General features: G+C 46.2%; 1 protein-coding gene across 2 annotated transcripts in view; it reads left to right on the forward strand.

Annotated features, from left to right (window-relative positions):
* The window catches only part of TUBGCP3 (tubulin gamma complex component 3), a 60,824-nt gene that overhangs the window by 32,673 nt on the left and 9,012 nt on the right, over nucleotides 1-19,139 (forward strand). Inside the window, exons 12-19 of one of the 2 annotated variants that reach the window (XM_057532895.1) lie at nucleotides 385-495; nucleotides 815-923; nucleotides 3,757-3,946; nucleotides 5,971-6,106; nucleotides 6,932-7,000; nucleotides 9,498-9,633; nucleotides 16,981-17,069; nucleotides 17,241-17,372. In XM_057532895.1, coding sequence (XP_057388878.1) covers nucleotides 385-495; nucleotides 815-923; nucleotides 3,757-3,946; nucleotides 5,971-6,106; nucleotides 6,932-7,000; nucleotides 9,498-9,633; nucleotides 16,981-17,069; nucleotides 17,241-17,372 — 972 coding nt within the window. The remainder of the gene's footprint in view (nucleotides 1-384; nucleotides 496-814; nucleotides 924-3,756; nucleotides 3,947-5,970; nucleotides 6,107-6,931; nucleotides 7,001-9,497; nucleotides 9,634-16,980; nucleotides 17,070-17,240; nucleotides 17,373-19,139) is intronic. The other variant, XM_057532896.1, reaches the window with a different exon arrangement.

Consider the following 19,139-nt stretch of genomic DNA (forward strand, 5'->3'; position numbering starts at 1 on the left):
TTGAAACAGCCCCAGAGGCCTGTGTGCCTTTCCTAAGGTTGTGGGAAGAGTCCGTGTGGATTAGGCAGGCCTCACACTCAGATCCATCATGTACACAGCAGAGGCTGTGATTGTTATTATATTTACAAGGGCGACCACATGTCTTCGAGAAAAAGCTTATCTTATTTTCGCTATATTTTGGTTTTAAAAAGTGGGGAAGAAGTGATTCCATTTAGAGAGATCTATCAAAATGCCTCTTAAAATAAGATTTATTGTATAAATGGTAAGCCTCCCAATATCTGGAGAATTTTGCTTCCTAGAATTACTTATTTCTTGATGTTGCTGTTAGCTAATATCTCGCCATAAATATCACTTTTTAATGTTTCACTGCCTCTTTCCTTTCAGTTTTTCGTAGCATCAGACCCCACGGTGAAGACAGACCGGCTGTGGCACGACAAGTACACCCTGCGGAAGTCAATGATCCCGTCCTTCGTGACGATGGACCAGTCCAGGAAGGTGGGGTGCGACTGCTGTGACCGCGGTGTGCTAATGCTGTATTTACCTGCATCCGGTGACAAAACCAGTCTTCAGTTAACACAGTTTTGTGGCATTTTAGGATTTACATTCTTGAGGTGAAGTATATGTTAATTGACTGCCTCAACGTATTAATATGTATTTGTTAGTAACAATTTTTTCAGTTCCTGGAATTCACTTGATACTATCCCAGATGTTCTTATTATTTAGTTTTTAGTCAATAGAATAATTTGTAGTGCTTGGATGTTTGATCGTTTTAATTTTGAATAAAGGTAACTCTAGAATATTTTCCTTTTTTTAGGTCCTTTTGATAGGAAAATCAATAAATTTCCTGCACCAGGTTTGTCATGACCAGACGCCCACTACAAAGATGATAGCTGTGACCAAGTCTGCAGAGTCACCCCAGGATGGTATGATGACGATGATGGTGGTGATGATGTGATGGCACGATGGTGGTGATGATGGTGGTGGTGGTGATAGTGGTGATGTCGGGGTGACGCTGGTGATGGTGGTGGGGACAGTGCTATATATTGCTTGAAGTATGTTTCGTTCAATAGGACTGACAGATTTTCGGAATTATTATCCCAGATGCCTTAATACACAGTGTGATACATATAAAATATCTATTACTGTGTAAATTTTGAATTTCCTTTCTTATACAGTTAAAAAATAACTAGGTGTAGCTATTTTACTCTCCTTGGTAACTTGTGTTACTTTTTTTGTGATGCAGTGACAGTATGCCAAAGTAAGGAAATAAAGGAAACACTTGCTAATGAACTCAGAGGCTTGTTCAGAAATCAGCACGGATTCCCAGCGTTTATGTATTCAGAATGCCGCACTGTTAACCGTTCCGTGGTTTTGCCTCATTTCCTACTCTCCTCTCTGCCAGTTTCCCCATTTGCTGCCTGCCCCGTCCTCAGTAATTTCATGTGTTCTCTGCGTGGCTGACTTACACGGACAGCTGTCCAGTCTTGGCTACATTTGTTACTTATACTGTTGTCTTGACTCATTCAAGTTTATTTTGTGTGAGGCATTGTGGTAGCTGTAGGGGAGATGGTAGGAATTCACCATGATGATGCTTTTCATGAACTGTGCTCTAGGAATGGAGATTAAACGTACAATAAAGTGAAATAATAAGTAGTACATGGTAGAAAGTGATACATGAGATGAGGTGTACAGATAACGTGCTTGAAGTACACAGGGCAGTACTGCTAGCTGTAGGCACTGTGCCGTCTGGTGTGTACCGGTCTCCAGAGCTTATGCATCTTGTATAATCAAAACTTGGTACCCTTGGACCTTCACCTTCCCATTTCCCCCTCCCCACTGTCCCTGGCAACCACCATTCTACGCTCTGATTCTATGAGTTTGACTATTTTAGATTCCACGTGTAAGTGAGATCATACAGCATTTCTTTTCTCTGTCTGGCTTACTTCACTCAGCATGATGTCATCCAGGTCCATCCATGTTATCACCAATGGCAGAAGTACCTGCTTTTTTAAGGCTGAATTATGTTCCATTGGATATGTACACTGTATCTTCTTTATCCATTCATGTGTCCGTGGACACTTTGGTTGTTTCCACGTCTTGGCTTTTGTCAGTAATGCTGCAGTGAACACGGAGTGCAGAGATTCCTTCGAGATCCTGACTTCATTTCCTTTTGGATGTGAATTGCTGGGTCGTATGGTAGTTCTATTCTTAATTTTTTGAGGAACCGCCATACTGTTCTCCACAGTGGCTGCATCAATTTACATTCCCACCGACGCTGTACTAGGGTTTCCTTTTCTCCACATCCTCATCAGCACTTGTAATTTCTTGACTTTTCGACGGTGGCCATTCTGAGAGGCACGAGGTGCTATCTCACTGTGGTTTTGGTTTGCATTTCCCTGATGAGTCGTGATGCTGAGCAGCTTCTTGTGTTCCTTTTGGCCCAGCTTGATTTTCAGCATCTGAGAGGGCTCACTAGGGGAGATTCCAGAATGTGCTGGAGTTGTACTGAAAATCCAGATCAAGGTCAGGGCTGACAGGAGATGTGGTCGCACCTGTCTCGCCATGCGGTTAAGGCCAGGGCTCCAGGGCAAGGCGACGGCTGCAGCCGCGGGCCAGACACATCTCCCTCTCACCCCTCTGGCTCCCTGTCTCAGGTGTGTTTGACATGCACTGTTCTGCGTAAACTTTTTAGGGATTCAGAGATGCCAGGTTAGTTCTTAGAATATGGAGGTCCCAGTACAGAATGTTTGGAAACACCTGTGTTGAGGAGGTAGAAGGAGGAGGAAGAGCCCGGTGAAGAGTTGTGTTGATGCCTTTCGACGTTCCCCTATTGGCCGGAGAAGATAGCACTCAGGGAGGACGAGTGCTGTGCCCGGCCTGCCGTGGAGACTCGCAGCGGAGGCCAGCACCCGTGAGCGCCCAGCGCGCGGCGGGCAGGCAGGAGAGGGCCACAGAGCGCTGCTGCTCTGCCTCAGTCAGCCACCCTTGCTCTCCCCGCTGCTACCCTCTGCGGAGCGAGGGGGTTGTGGCTGCCAGCGCCGCCGGGAGGAGGAGAGACGCGGCCTCAGAAGGGCTGCTAGTGATGACACAAACAGCAGTGGGAAAAGTCACGTTTATATTTCTCATATGGGAAAAACTTTGGAAATTTAAAAGGGAGCCTAGAGAGTTAAGGGTAGATGTTTTCCTGTGGGAGCATAAGGAACAGAGACCGGCCAGCAAGTTCTGGGTCGGGTGTTGTCTGACGGGCGCTTTGGCTGCCGTTGGTTGGCATTAAACCTTTTCTTTGGCGTGAAAACCCTTCATGAATCGAACAATGGTACAGCAAGAACACTTCTGGGGGAGGATCTTGACATTTTAAAAATGACACAGATCAACAGAAATTTGTGTTGCCCCTCCCCCTGCCCCCTCCCCCAGATATGACCGTGGTCAGCTCAGCGCCTGGCGCCCTCACATTACTGCACCATCAGACCTCCCCTTCTACAGAAAACTACGTTTTCCTCACTGTGGACACCTTAGTTTCTCCGCAGTAATGTATAATTAGAATAGCAGCAGTGCTAAAATAGGTTTTTCTTAACGGGACCGTTATTCTGAAGAACAAACAAGCCCTCCTGGTCTGCCCTCCTGACTGCGCCCTCGGCCTGTCAGCGAAGCTGTGAGCAGGTGTGGAGTGACTTGTGTGTGTGTGAGTCTCTCATTCCTCCTTCGTAAAATGCAGATTATGTACGTATGCGTACTTTTCCCCTTTGTTCTTTACAGCTGCAGATTTTTTCACAGATTTGGAAAATGCATTTCAGGGGAAAATTGACGCGGCTTATTTTGAGACCAGCAAGTACCTACTGGATGTTCTGAATAAGAAGTACAGCCTGCTGGACCACATGCAGGCCATGCGGCGGTACTTGCTGCTCGGTCAAGGAGACTTTATCAGGCACTTAATGGATTTGCTCAAGTAAGAAGGCTCCTTAGGTTTTCTCGTAAACGTGCAGTAGAGTTCAGCTCCTTAGGTTTTCTCGTAAACGTGCAGTAGAGTTCAGCTTGATAAAGAGCTTTACAGTTTCTCTTTAAAAGAATAAGCGACATTAGAGGAAATGTGTTGAATTCTCATAGAACGTTGGGAAGATGAAATCCGAGGAGAGAAAATTGTCGCATCACCAAGCCAATGTCTCTTTAGTCCTTGTCCTGTGCTTCACTCGCGGGGCTCGTCCGCCTCTTGAGCACTGGCACCGACCAGCAGGGGAATGAGGGGCGCGTGGTGTGGTCGGTTAGCCTAGCTTCAGTTTGAGAGTAGTCTGCGAAATAAAATGTATGTTTTAAAATGGAACTTTTTCTTCCATGTTTTTAGTTTACATTAATTCTTGCTAAAAAAACAAAACAACTTCATAGGACAAACTTCCATTAGTTTGTCCCTTCCATTAGTAGTTCTTCATAGAACTACTCCTTCCATTCAGTTCCATGACGTTCCTCCTGGCACCGTCCCTTCTAGAAGGAAGTGTGTGTCCCTCCTTCCTGCCATAGAGACAGGAGGGCCAGCTCTCTAGGAGACAGCCGGGCCCCGGGCAGCCGAGGGTGGGCACAGCATGGACTCGGGCGCCTAGGACTGGACGTGTGGCTTCTTGGCGCTGCCTTTGGGACACTTCAGTCGTGCCTGTGTCAGTCCAGCAGTGTCTCAGGCCTTTGGTCCCCAGACTCCATGTGTGTCGGAATCTCCTCCAGGGATTGTTGGACTGGACGGCTGGGCCTGCCCGCAGAGCCCGGCTCCGTGGCTCTGGGCCGGAGCCAGGACGGTGCGTCCCTAAGAGGCTCCCGGCCGAGGGGAAGCTGTTGGTGTGGGGACTGCACTTGAGAAGCCGCTTCAGCCGCGGAAGCGCCGTAGTTCCACCTCCAACCAGAAGGCCGTCTTCAGTATGAAAGATGACAGAGTTTTGGGGGCACACATAGCAGGCTCAGGGGTAACCTTGTTTGAGGAATTAGCTCATGAAGGAGTTGATGATCTGCTGAACATGAATTCTTGGTGGTTATACTTCCTGAAGGAGCCTTTCTGCTCTCTGTAAGGAAGGGGGTCGCTGGTGACTTAGGTACTGGTCCCAGGGCAGCACCTGTGGGGAGTGGGTGGAGATGAGTTTTTAGGGGGAGATGTTCTTTCAGTGGCCCAGGGGATGGGGGGCAAGTGTGCAGGTTTGGGGTGGAGGAGAGCAGGCGTTTTGTGAACGTTTAGAGGCCATGGCCGCGTTGCAGATCGCATCATTTAGCTGACTTACCCGTGTTTGCCTTATGCTGGGTTTTAATAATCAAAGTGTCTCATCCTTGATAGTAAATGAAAAATTTATTTCTTCTCAAAGGCCTGTTTTAAGTTTCCAGTTTTAAAAGGGGAATGTCATCAGTCTCTAGCTTGCCTCAGATTTATTTGAGTGACACTGACGTTGTTGGTCCTTCTTCACCCTGCGCATACCTGGGGTGGATCTCAGAAATGTTAGCTTCATATTTAGCAACGCAGATGTCAGTTTCATATTTAGGAACGCAGATGTCAGTAACCCTTAAATGTTTGCTGGTAATGCAGTAGTTTTTAGCCTTTAGAATCATGGTGTCCACACAGCCAATTGTTTTGATTTAATCTAGTCCTTTCTGCCCATTGGATTTGTACAGGAAGTTACAGTAGTTCATGCTACTGTAGACCAGGCTTAAGTTTGAAAACTGTATTTGTTAACATGCGTGGCTCACTTAAGGATTTTCAATTTTAAGCTGAATCAAAATTAATTTTAAAGAAGTGTTTTGCTCCCCAAAATACTTGATGAAATCTTATTTATAGTTAATTCTGTAGCATTCAAATTTTGTAGTCATTTTGTTACCGTGTTGTATTGGTTCCATTTGTCCTTTTAGGTTTTGTAATTTGAACTCTTTATAATTTTAAGTTTTTAGGAAGTGCATTAAGAATTCAAGTAACATTCTCTTTTACTTTTACAAAAATCTGTTAAGACCAGAACTTGCCCGTCCGGCTACAACTTTGTACCAACACAACTTGACTGGGATTCTTGAAACAGCTGTCAGAGCCACCAACGCCCAGTTTGACAGCCCTGAGGCCCTCAGAAGACTGGATGTGAGGCTGCTGGAGGTACCGCAGCTCTGGTCCCACCCGGGGCTCCTCGCTGACGCCCTCCGTGTGGCCTGAGGCCCCGCTGCTCCGCTCTGCCCTCTCCTCTCCTCTCCTCTCCTCTCCTCGCTGCTCCGTTCTGGTGGGGGGGAGCTGGCCACCGTGCGTCGGAATCCCTGCCCAGTGGCCTGACGTGGTGTGGCCTCAGACGGTCCCCGCACCTCAGTGTGTTCTCCTGACAGAGGGCCCCCAGGGCTGCGGGCAGGGCACATGCAGCTCTGTCCTGGGGCCTGGCCACGTGGACGCTTAGTCACCACCACTGCTGCTGCTGGTGACGATACCGGGCCCAGAGGTGACAGATCGCAGTAGCATTGATCACAAATAGAGGTGTTTAGTTTTAGTTGGTAGAAGATGACTTTTTTTAGGGGAATGAGTATTTCATAAACATAATACACTGTTTGCTTACTTATGATGGAGGACCATTAGCAGAACCTGTGGGTTTTTAACAAATGTTTACTTTTAAGGGTTAGGAACCCAAAAGGCAGTGGGTTTTTGTCATTTGAGAAAATGCGGATGAATGTTAAAACTGATTTTACAATATTCATTGAAAATATGCTCTTCATTCCAGAACATTTGCAGGGCACCGCGTATGTGCCTGTCACTGTCTAGATGCTGAGGGTACAGGAGTGGACAAAAGATGCCCTCCTCTGCTGTCATGCAGCTCACGCTCAAAACTGCTGAGTGGTTTTTAAAAATTGGGCTTCATTTTAATGCCTTTTCTTTGAGGACTCGACAGCCTCACAGTGGTGGGAAGCCCTGCAGTTGTGTGTTTGTTTTTGCACTCAGGTCTCTCCAGGTGACACCGGCTGGGACGTCTTCAGCCTGGATTACCACGTCGACGGGCCCATCGCAACCGTAAGATCCCGCTGGGCGCCGTCATAGCTGTTTGGGTGGCTGCACGTCCTGTTGCTTCAGAGCCGCTTTCTCTCTAGAGCGCCGCGTGAAGTGCTCGCTTGTATCCCGGATGCATCCATTGAATGAATGCTTGAGCCAGAGTCGTGTGTGTGCGCGCGTGTGTGTGCGCGCAACAGTCACTAATGAGTGCTGAAGTGCTGGATTATTTTAAGAATTCTTAATATCATTTGTTCTTATCATAGGTTTCAGCAAGTACTTAATAAATGGGTTATTCATTTTGTTCCATTATTCTTAGACTGTAGTGACTAATTTAGGATAATTTGAAGGGAACTATAAAGTATTTTAGTGGAGTTGTATTTTTACTACTTGGATAAAATTTGATATTTAGTATTCATTTAAACTGATGAGAAAATAGCTGTCCTATTGTTCATAGTGCTTTCACTGTGTTTAAAGAAAAGTACTATTTCCTTGAATGGTTCCCAGATCATAAAGGATTGACCAGCACAGCTCTCTTCTTGTGTGTCTGCAATTAAAATGCCCTCTTTAGTGCTCAGTTTTTCTTTATTCAGACTTGAGTGAATTCTCCTTGACCAAGGTATCTCTTTGAACTTATCTCAGTCACTTTCATATCTGAAATATTGAAGAAGGACATGCATTTCTTCTAATTCTTGGGAAAATATTTTGTTAAGAAGTAGTGTAATTTGGCTTTACAATGTCTCCCTAGCAGTCTTTGCAGAGTTGGAGTTTGTGGCTGTCCTTCCTCTCCAGGTGTGATATGGGCCCGTCTCCTGCTGGAGAACTTGCACCGAAGCCAGGCTGTCCTGCATTCCCTTTGGGCTGACGGCTTTGCTCTGGCAGGTGGCTCTGTCTGTCTCCTGTGAGGCGGTAGCTACTGGGGCAGGCTTTTTACACATAAACTCCCCATGTTTAAATTTTACCAGATCAAAGCTACTACGCTTTCAATATATAACTGTGCTCAAACTTAATTTTTGGTCATATTCAAATTAGTTTTTTCTCCTTTGATGTATGTCATAAATAGTTTTAAGTAATTATAATGTAAAAAAGGATATTTTAACAAATTATTTATGTTAGAAACTTTCCTATTATCTACCTTGTTAATATTGCATATTTTACATATTATTTTTTTCATAGTATAAATGATACCATAGTGAAGGCAGCTGCATCGATTATTTCACAAAATGTAGGTGCCTGGAGTAGTAGATACACTGAACATGGTCTATATACACGGTTACTTAATTATTGTATGATATTGCACATCTTACTGAGAGTATCGAAGTTATGCATTGCATACCTTGTGCATAAACAATTGATCACGCTATGTTATATTTTCAAGATTTTAGATTTTTAAAAGCTCTAGTAGAGTCAAGAAAAGAAGTTTATATCATAGATGTATTTAAAAAGAAATCTAAGATAGATCCCTACCTGTGGCTCATAGGCGTCCATTTCCTTGCCAACTCCAGTGGGTTGATGGTCCGACGGGAGAGGCTGGATTGGAAGGAGAGGAGGTCTTGTAGTTGGTTGGTGGAGTCTGCTCAGGACTCACAGGGGGCGTGGCCTCTTGCCCATCCGGTCTTTGTGCTCCAGTCCCAGGGTCGGCATACGTCCTGGGTTGGCATGTTCTCAGTGGAGTGGCTGTTCTTGTAGCCGTTTTATTGAACAGCTGCAGATAATCAGACTAATGTTAGAAGTGGAAATGATTTTTAACTATCACATTAAATTCTGTGCAGTTGGATACAGAAGTTACTAGAAAGATAAAAAGAGGGCTATTTTATTTAAAAATTTATGGTTTTAGAATCAGATTTTAGAAGCAAATGGATTTCCTGATTTTTCCCTGTTTAATTTACTATATTAATCTCTATTTCCTTTCTATTCTCACTGAAATTGTCATTTTTTGTATAGAATTTAATTAGAATGGGTACATATCTTAGTTACAGTTATATCTTCTATAACACAACATTGTTTTAGATTCTTACAAATTCTGTGAAGAAGGATTTGGAAAGACAAATGTCATTTTGACAATGGGCAGGATAAAATCCATTTATTTCTACCCTTGATCTCCAGGGTGTTACATGAGGTGTCAGGAGCTTATTTGTTGAATGTTCCTCCGAACTTTATTCTGCAGTAAGTGATGGACTGAGGGACCACGTCCTGTGGGTGCTGTTTCCCTGTGTGAATGCAGTGGGATGTGAATGTCCCCGCTCTAGACAGTTCATAGTTGTACGGAATTTCGGTCACACTGAACTTTTGTGCGTCAGGTCCGTTGAACGTGCTCTGACGCGTAAACGATCAGTGTGGTTGCTGTGTGATGGCGCTTTCCTGAAGTGGGCTGTGCTGGTTGCTTACCTACTACTTAGAACGTGTTAGAGCTGGTTGTGTGTCCTCTGGCTTTCTGTTTAAGGAAAAAAAAGACTGAGCCCTACCCCGGGAGGACCCTCACCTTACAGGTTCCTGTCAGCCTGTGTTCTGCTCTTCCCAGGTGTTCACTCGAGAGTGTATGAGCCACTACCTGAGAGTGTTTAACTTCCTCTGGAGGGCCAAGCGGATGGAGTACATCCTCACTGACATCCGGAAGGGGCACATGTGCAACGCCAAGCTCCTGAGAAATATGCCAGGTAAACCCCGGCAGAGGGCATGTCCCCGCCTGGCCCTTGGTTTCAGCTTCGCAAAAACAAAAGTGTTCTTAAAGTAATTGAAAAGTGGTTTCTTGTGCTTTTGGATTTGTCTTTTGTGAAGAGGCTCATTTGTAATATGCTTGTCTTGACTTCAGTGCAAATCAGGAAAAGAAATTGAGTCAAGTTAGGTTTTTTTAGACATTGAAGTTTCTTTTAGAATCATGTAGTGTTCATATATGTACTTTAATTTTTTTTAAAAAAATAATTTTTAAGGAAAGAAAGCCGTTTAGTAAATCACTGGCTCATTTAAAATTCACTAAGTGTTTTAATTAAAGTCTATTTGGGAATTGCTTTAATATTGTTTTGGTTCATAAACCAGGACATGGGAAGATTTTACAATATTTTACAATTAAAAGCTATAATAAAACTCTCATGTCATATAGTCAAGTTCATTTTAATGTTCTAAATATTGAGTGTCTTCAGTTATGAATAATTTTGAAATCTTTATATTGAAAGTGATTTGGTCAAAACGTTTGAGAAAGTATTTCAACAAATTATGTCTCCAGAGAAGAACCAAACGGTCACACTGTTAATCCTTTGGTGAAAGCAGTTACTAAAAAAGGAGCAGTTGTTTGCAGAACAGCCTGCATGAGCTCTGCTTGTTTACTAGGTCGAGGCTCCTCCCTGGGCAGCTCCCAGAGTTCCAGAACTGTGACACCCCAGAAGCTGGGGGCTGGTGGGTACCCGTCCATGTGGGACACGTGGAATCACAGGCTTACTGGCGTCCAGGCTTTCTGGAATATTCCCGGCGGGACCCGGCAAGTGGTCGTGATGCTCTTAGGCTCCTGGCCAAGCTTCCTCCGGACTCACTTCGAGGAGATTAATGCTAGGGTCCCTCTGAAGTAGCTGAGAAGGAGGCAAGAGGGGGCGTTTTCTCTGAAAGCCTCTCGTGGTTGTGGACGGTAAATATGCCTTCAGCGTCCATTTCCTAGTCGATGAGGGCGGAGGCGCTGGCTCCTGGCTCTGCCTCTGCCGCCCTCCCCGGAAGTCACACGGTCAGTGCACCTGCCAGGTGTTCACCAGGCCCGCCCTCCCCGGAAGTCACACGGTCGGTGCGCCTGCCAGGTGTTCACCGGGCCCGCCCTTCCCGGAAGTCACATGGTCGGTGCACCTGCCAGGTGTTCACCGGGCCCGCCCTCCCCGGAAGTCACACGGTCGGTGCGCCTGCCATGTGTCCACTGGGCCTGCCCTCTCCCCCTCCCTGCGAGCAGAGGGGTCTCATCTTCCTCAGTGTCTGGTGGAGATCATTTCAGCACAGTGCAGATATTTGTCATCGCATCACTCTTCTCCTTTCGAAATGAACAACTGTATTATTTTTAGCTGTGGGAAATCTGAGCTCTGTAACAGTTCTAAGTATTAGCTGGTTCTGATAATGTTTTTCTGATTTGAATATCAGCAATGTCTATGCGAATTGGCTTTTCTCTTATTTTGAATAGTTAGAAATGAGTTTTGTTTTCTACTTGAAGATAACTAATGCATTTATTTGATCAGTTTTCTGTGTAGTTTTAACATAACTTGATCCTATTATTATCATGTTCAGTTTCAGCTTCTTTCACTGAGCCTTTTCCCTTGTCATTAAAACTTCTTCTAAAATATTTTTAATAGCATAATATTGCCTCCTGTGGACATATCATTTTATCTTTTCTCTTTGGTTGGACATATAGTTTTTTGGGTTTTTTTTTTTTTTTTTTTTTTTTACTATTTTTCCACTAATATAAATAATGCCATAAGCTTTGTGTAAATATATATTTATATGCCTCTGAATATTTCTTTAGAATAGGTGAATTGGAAATGGAATTGCTGGGTTAACAGATACGAATCTTAGTTTTACTTTACATTTACTAATACTTATATTTCTTAGTATTTCTATTTTAACTCTGTTGGTACATGTTGTCAGATTACTTTTCAGGAAAGTTTGTACCAGTTTAACTTACATCCCCGTAAGCACAGCTGTCACTGGCTGATAGTTGTCTGTACTGCTGTTTTCTTTCTTCTTCTTTTTTTTTTTTGACTAACATTGGATATTATGTTCAAACAAACTGTCAATTTGATAGGTGAAAATGGCAGTTCATTTTATTTATTTGTTTGCTTTCTACGAATTTTTTTAAAATTTATTTTTTATTTTTTTTGGCCACACCCCATGGCATGCGAGATCTTAGTTCTCTGACCTGGGATCGAACCTGTGCCCCCTGCAGTGGAAGCGCGGAGTCCTAACCACTGGACCGCCAGGGAATTCCCTGGAAGTTCATTTTAATTCCTTTTAATGCTTTTTAAATTAGCTTTGAATGTAAACACTTTTCTTTCTTTCTTTTTTTCTTTTTTTTGTCATTTGTGTTTGTTTTTTCAGGAAATTGTTTTTTTGCCCATGTTTCTGTTGGAGTGCAGTGTTCTTACCTTTAACTATATAATAAGGAAGTCTTTAGTTATTAATGGCCAGGCAACCTGATGAACAGAGATCAACCAGGTAGTTAGTCTTTTTAACACGGCAGATTTAGAAATGTCCCACCAACCATAAATCTGAGGCAGAATTACAGGAAAATTCCAGACAATGCTTCTGAAAGCAGCCCATGGAATCCTTCACGTGTGCACGTGTGTGTTTGGTCATGTGCACAGTACCCATGATTGTCATCCCAGAAATAATTTTAATGCTCATCAAAATAAGTTGTTTGGAGTAAACAGTTACACCTGAAAATGATTTGCTCAGAGCAAGAGTTTTTGATAATGGTATGCCAAGCCGATTAAACCCATTTTTATATATATTTGCCATTTAGCTAGACAGAAAAGATTGTTGATCTGAAATGGTTTAAAGATTTTTTTCCTTTAAAAAGAAATGGAAGTTCTTTTGTTAAATTCAGTTAATCTAAAAACTGCTGCTATTAGTGGCAACTAAATGTGTATTTCACATAACATTTAACCAGATGAAATAGGCAAATACAGAAGTACAGGTAGACGAGCTTGCTGCGTCCTTCTCAGCCTTTGTGTCCCGGGGGGAGGGAGTGCATGGAGCGTCCCCTCCCCAAAGAGTGGTGTGAAAATAGTCTCCTTTTTGGTCCTTGTTGGAAGTAAAACTGAACGAGGAGGAGGTAGGGGAAGTGGTCGGCTCCCTGCTGGCACGGGACTTGTTTTCCTTTCTTGGTGATTAATGTGATAACGATTCATCTTACAGTTGGCGTTCTAGACTTAGTGGAATGGCGGCTCAAAGACGAGTAGATGTTTTTCTCTTTGAAAGTTCCTTTTTGTGTCTCTCGTTTTTGTCCACGTGGGTGAGTAGGTAGTCCTCAGTGATTACACGGCTGTGAAGTGTTCTCTTCTTGTTCGCCAGACTGCTAAGCCGAGTGGTTAGTGCTCTGCCCAGATGCTGGGCTGTGGCCTCGAGCTGATTCTTAAGTCTTCTGCCTCAGAGTCCTCGTCTGGGTCGGGGCTGGTTGGCAGCACTTGCCTTCAAGGGTTGCCAGGATGGAATCTGTGCAGCGCTCAGCCCAGCGCCCCTCAGGGAGCCCCACGTGGACAGGTGTCCTCACACTTGCCTGGTAGACAGAGGACGCCAGACGGTGTCTGCAGGAGGCCCTGACCGGTGACCAGAGGTCTTGTACCCAGGAGACAGGAAAGACCCAGGATCTTACCAACGTCCTTTGACTCCATAGCCTTGAGAAATGAATCTCATGGGTAATTTGGTGAAGTCGCTTTTAAATATCATCCCCTCAGCTGTAGATAAAAGTTGAAGGAGGTGATTTTGAAATTGTGAATAAATTGCTTTAGGGTATTTTTTAGAAAGAAACTTTTGTAATTTTTAACAACACTCAAGGCTATTTCCAGTGCATCTCCAGTTGGGCAGAAGCTTCTGGGAAAGATGTCCAGACCACACGGTCAAGCCTGTGAGAGCTGCTGGTGTATTTTAAAGCCCTGAAATCCCTCCCGCAGCCTTGAGGGGCAGTAGAGGATTACAGACGGGTCTAACGTCTCACGCCTAAGTCCGCCGGAGGGGAGATGGTCATTCTTGGTGTCTGTGTAAAGCTATCTGCCGCCACGTTAGTCCAGCGGGAGATGTACTGTATTTATGTATTTATTGGACCTCAGGGTGAATGTTGCTTTGCTTTTGGGATTTTTAGAATTATATGGTTATTTGTGGTTCAGTTATAAAAACACAAGTACTTATATTTTAAGTATGTTTTAAGTGTATTTTCAAGGTTCTGCGTAAAGAGATTCAAGGGCTGTTTCAGGTGTAAGTTGTATTTTTTTAGGAGTTAAAGGACCAAAGTATACCTTGTGAATTCAGTCTCTGTATGAACTGGGTTCATAGTCATTAGAGCCTTAACTGGGCAGTGAGCAGTTCCGAAATCCTTCAGCTCAGAGCGCTTGCTCTCCCCCGTGGGGAAGGGAAGCACTGTGGTGTTAGAGGGACTGCAGACTTTACCGTGTGGGTTATTTTACCAGATCCCTTTTCAGGAGGCAGTGCCCTCGGGTCCCTTCACTCTCAGAGGCTTTATCTTAGAAGGAGGGTGCATTAAAGATGCTGTCCTCCGTGCTCACTTCAGACTCGAGAACAGATGGTTTTTCTAGAGTGAAAATACATTTGGTAGTACTTGAAGACTATAAAGAAAATAACATATTTTAACATTGTTGCCAAATTTGCCTTGGTCATGGAAACCTTTTGAAAGGGATGTGAATGAAATAGTCAAGACATAGATGATGCAGACTGTCTCCTTAAATTTTGAGGGTCGAAATGATTCATTCAGTAAATAATGATTGGCCTACTTGGTGCTGCCCGTTCTTGGTATCCAGTGGTGGATGTGACAGAAGGATCCCTGTGGTCAGGGAGCGTCTTGTCTCGCAGGCCAGCTGGACGTGTCCGCAGGCGCTTAGGGCACTTTGATCGTCGTTTGAAGTGGGAAAGACCAGGTGCTGTGGGAGTATGGGAGGGAGACCCCCACCAGGTGGCGTCATAGGATGGAGGGGCTCCCGGGCTGGCATCTGGAGGTGAGGACGTTAGATGGGAAGAGCGGGGAGTGGGGGAGGGCCGGGGGCCTGGCAGAAGAGCGTGTCCAGAAGGCGGGCTGGGCCAGGTCCACGGGCCTCGAGGCCATGTGAGCCGGTGTGACTTCAGTGCAGCGGGGGCAAGAGAGGGTCTGCCCCGAGGGGTGAGCAGGGAGGCCAGCAGCCTGGTCCACCGTGACGGTGTGCAAGGGTCACGCAGCCCGGGTTGCCAGCAGCCTCGGGGCTGAGAGCCGTGGGGTGGGCGCTGTGGCCGGGGTGGACGCCTGGGCCTCTGCTTCCGGGCACTGCGGGAGGAGCGGGGGCCGGGCTGCCAGGCCAGGCACATCTGTGTGAGATGTTTCTGAGGGTAAATGGATCCGCAGCCCAAGGCAGATCTGGGCAGGAGGAAAAGACTTTAGCTTAGGTGATACTTAGAGGAGACCCACATTACACAGAGCAGTGGAACCTGGAGTCGCGCTTCTTCCCCGACGTGTGGAAGATTGTCCTGGAGCCGGAGGCTGGCGAGTGGCCGCAGGTGTGCTCTTGCTTCTGCACTGACCCAGGCCCCGAGGCACCTGGGGCGTCAGTGTTCTCAGGTCATCCGCGGGAGCCGGGATGAGACCTATACCGTTCTGTCTGTGATCTTAAACTTTCTTTGGTGGGAAAATGTCAGGCTGGGTTAGTGTAAACTGCAGACCCGTCGCACGAGGCTGGGAAGCAGGCCGCCCCTGTTTGCTGTGTGTGTGGGCAGAGCCGTGCCCTCGGCAGTGGTGAGATTGTGCTGGACGAGGCCTCAGAGACGCTGGGCTTCCGGGAAAGGTCCACCCGGAGTCTGTGGTGACGTGAAGAACACTGAAGAAACAGACCCTTCCACAAGGCGTTTCTAGACTATTTCGTATCACAGACCATTTCATGGAACTTTGCTGCTCTACGAAGAAATCACATCACACCGAGAAAGATGTGGAGAACCGGACTGGCACGTGCCCGCATGCCTGTGGGATGTCTGAATGTGCACGGACGGCTCTCCAGGGGGACTGCCTGGCGTCGGGGGAGGACAGCCCGCCGTTCCAGCTCTGGTTAAACCCCAGATGGAGTTGCGCACTGGGGTTACTTCTCTGAGAAGCTTACCTAAACCATAATGCAGATGAATATGGCTGAAACAGCATGTTCTTACGCCTTTTTACATTGAAAAGTAATTTCAGTTAAATAGACTTTGAGTGCTAGACTAGAAGTCTTAGCCCCTCTGGTGGTTTTAGTAGGAAAAGTACATCCTTCACTCTGGACTTACAAATGAAATAGGAAGCTTATAGCTGTCTTTCAGAAGAATATTAACCGTATTCATGGATTGCAGATTCCTGATGGTATGGGGGACGTCAGGCTTTGGAGCCTGTGCCGGTCTTCTGAGGTGGCCATGCTGTTTCTGCCCTGGCCGAGGAGGACCTGTTAGACAAGGCAGAATCCCCACAAGTGTCGCTTAGTCCTCAGCTTGTAGAAAGCAGTATTTTTTCAAGTATATAGCACCACTATTGTTTTTTTCACACCTGTTTATACGTCACTCCGTCATTACCCTTTGAGGAAGGGACAAGAATGATTTCTCAAATAACTGCATGCAGGGACAAGTGAGTTATCCAGGTAGCTAATTGAAGGCCCTTGGAGTGGTAACAGAAATATGTCCAGTCTGACCCATATTAAAGTCGTTCCCCCAACGGAGCCTTCAGGGACAGTAGTATCCCATAATAGTCAGCGGAGTCTCTGAACAAAAATGAAAAGTCCAAGCAGAGAATGGCTGCTCCCTGGTGACCTTCCAGCCTTTTCTTGGTTTTATAATCTCACAAAGAACAGGAGTGGAGTCTGGGCCCTGCCCACCCCCCTCCAAGTTCATGTTTCTCTCAGGTGACAAGGTCACATTTGGTACTTAGGGAAATGTCATTTTTGCCGCCAAATAGCTAGGAAATAGTAAAAGTCTCACACACAGTAGGCAGACTGACTGACTGTAAAGAAACCATAAAATTGAGCTTATATTTATTCAAGATATTGCATTATTGTAAAACAGAATTTCTCTAATTTTCAAATACAGTTATTTCATTTTATGCCATTTCTTGTTAGATCCTTATATTCCGTAAAGTAATCTGTCACTGCATGATTAGGTGGCTAAATACGTGTTTAAATAGCACAGAGATGGACTCTGGAAAGGCTGTTTCCTGCCTTAGGGGTCGAGAGTGAAAGTGAGGGAGTTTTGGGGAAGACAGCGTGCAGGTGGCCAGGAGGGCGGGCTGTGCTGGTGTCTGACGGCGGTGTCCGGCTCTCTTGCAGAATTCTCTGGGGTGCTGCACCACTGTCACATTCTGGCTTCCGAGATGGTCCATTTCATCCATCAGATGCAGTATTACATTACATTTGAGGTACGTTCGAGTCAGCCCTTGATCCTGGTGGAGGTCATCTTGTCTCAGGCCTTCGTGCTGTGCTCCGTGGAAGGCGGAGGTCATCTTGTCTCAGGCCTTCGTGCTGTGCTCCGTGGAAGGCACTGCGCCAGCGTGGCGCTGGCTTCTCCGTCAGGCTCTCGTCATTTCCAGGTGCTTGAGTGCTCTTGGGATGAACTGTGGAACAAAGTGCAGCAGGCCCAGGACCTGGACCACATCATCGCCGCGCATGAGGCCTTCCTGGACACCGTCATCTCCCGCTGTCTGCTGGACGCCGACTCCAGGGTAAGACGAGAGCGGACGGTCAGCCGGTCCTTCCCTCGGGCTCGTCCCCCGGTGCCGCCACAGCCCTGGTGGTCGGGGCGGGCTTGCTGCTAGCGTGGTGTTTCCCATCGGGCTTGGAGCAGTGGTGCTCAGGTGAGAACGTGCCTTGAACTGGGCGTGAAAGGATGAAGACCGGTGGCACCCATCCACCTCCTGGGGTGGCAGTGATGTCCTCGCGTGCTGCTCAGGGGGGAGTTGTCCTGAGGGACGGCAGTGCGAGAACAAGCATTCAGAGCCCCTCCCTCAGTTCAGGGGGTGTGGGCGCAGGCCAGGCCTTCCGGAGCCTCTGGCGGCAGAGTCGGGACAGGCTGTCTGTCTGGATAAACCCCTGCTCGTTTGCTGACACTGCTTCCCATAGGCCCTGCTGAAAGTTGCACGTTCCGTGTGGCAAGTCTTCCCGGAGCTTAGATTTTATTCAGAGATCTGGGAAAATAAGGGACACTTTGCTTTCACTTGAGACAAATGTGAAGTAGGAAGCAAAATTTCAAGTGCGTTTTTGACGTTAAATGTGCGACTTTAAAGACGTTTCAGGATTGCAGAGGGCTGCTTCCCCCTAAACCTCCACCCGCTGCAAGGGTCCTTCTGTGGGAACACGCTGCTTGAAAGGGCTTCTGTTTTGTCTGATTTTTTTTTCAGTAGATAGCTTTATTAGATATTGCCAGAATCCCTGCCAGAAGCGTTGTGTGCATTTGCATTCCCAACAGCAGGCGCATGAGAGTGCATTTTCCTACAGCCTCGCCAACAGAACATGTTGTCATACTTTTAAATTTTTGCCAGTGTGATAGATAGGTGAGAAATTGTATCTTAGTGCTGTTTTTTTATCATTTTTTTAATAACATCTTTATTGGAGTATAATTGCTTTACAATGGTGTGTTAGTTTCTGCTGTATATAACAAAGTGAATCAGCTATACTTGTCTGATTTTTTTAGTATATCTGGTTAGCCATCCATGGCTGGGAAAACAGGTATTTTGATATGCCAGATTTCATTATTAGAGAATTATTGATCATATGTGCTTCTTTATAGATGCTTCAGATTAAAGATGCTTCTATATAGAATGTTTTATAAATATATTGAAACAGTGGCACAGGAGTAATTTAAGATACTTGGAGCGTAAGGAGAACTTAAGAAGCACACACCTCAGGGCTTTCAGCCTCGCTCACTGCACCTCGTCTGTATCAGGCTGACGCCACGGGCAGGTCCTGTGAGGGGTCCGCCTGCTGACACGCTTGTGTTCGGTCCAGGTAGATGAGTGTCCAGGGCCCGACCGGATGGGCTGCGGGCGTTCGCTGCCACCGTGGCCTCGTCCACTTGCACGGCGCGGGGCACTGCGGGCAGGTGGGCCTAAGGCTCTGTCCCGCTTCTCAGCCTTTGGCCCCAGCGTTCCCGTGTTCTGAAAGAGCGCGACACTCCTCTCCCTTCCCTACGTTTGTGAGAGTTAAATTGTGCGCTGCTCGTAAGCCGTCACCACAGTGCCTGGCACATGTGAGTTGCTACTGGTTTTAAACAGTTAAAAGTCATCTTGTGTGTGTGTGTTTGGCGGGGAGATTTACGATCGTTAGATCTAATGCTTTTTAGAACACGTGTGAAGGGCTGAGGGTTGTCCCCGGGCTGGCGAATAGAGAGCACATGCACCTGCCAGTAGCGGCGTCTCTGCCCGTTTGCACCTGTGGAAATGCCATTGTAGACAGCTGGAGGCCACGCTGCTCCCTGCTAAAGATGTCTGCGG

This window comes from Balaenoptera acutorostrata, chromosome 18 (assembly GCF_949987535.1).
Source record: "Balaenoptera acutorostrata chromosome 18, mBalAcu1.1, whole genome shotgun sequence".
Classification (NCBI taxonomy): Eukaryota; Metazoa; Chordata; class Mammalia; order Artiodactyla; family Balaenopteridae; genus Balaenoptera; species Balaenoptera acutorostrata.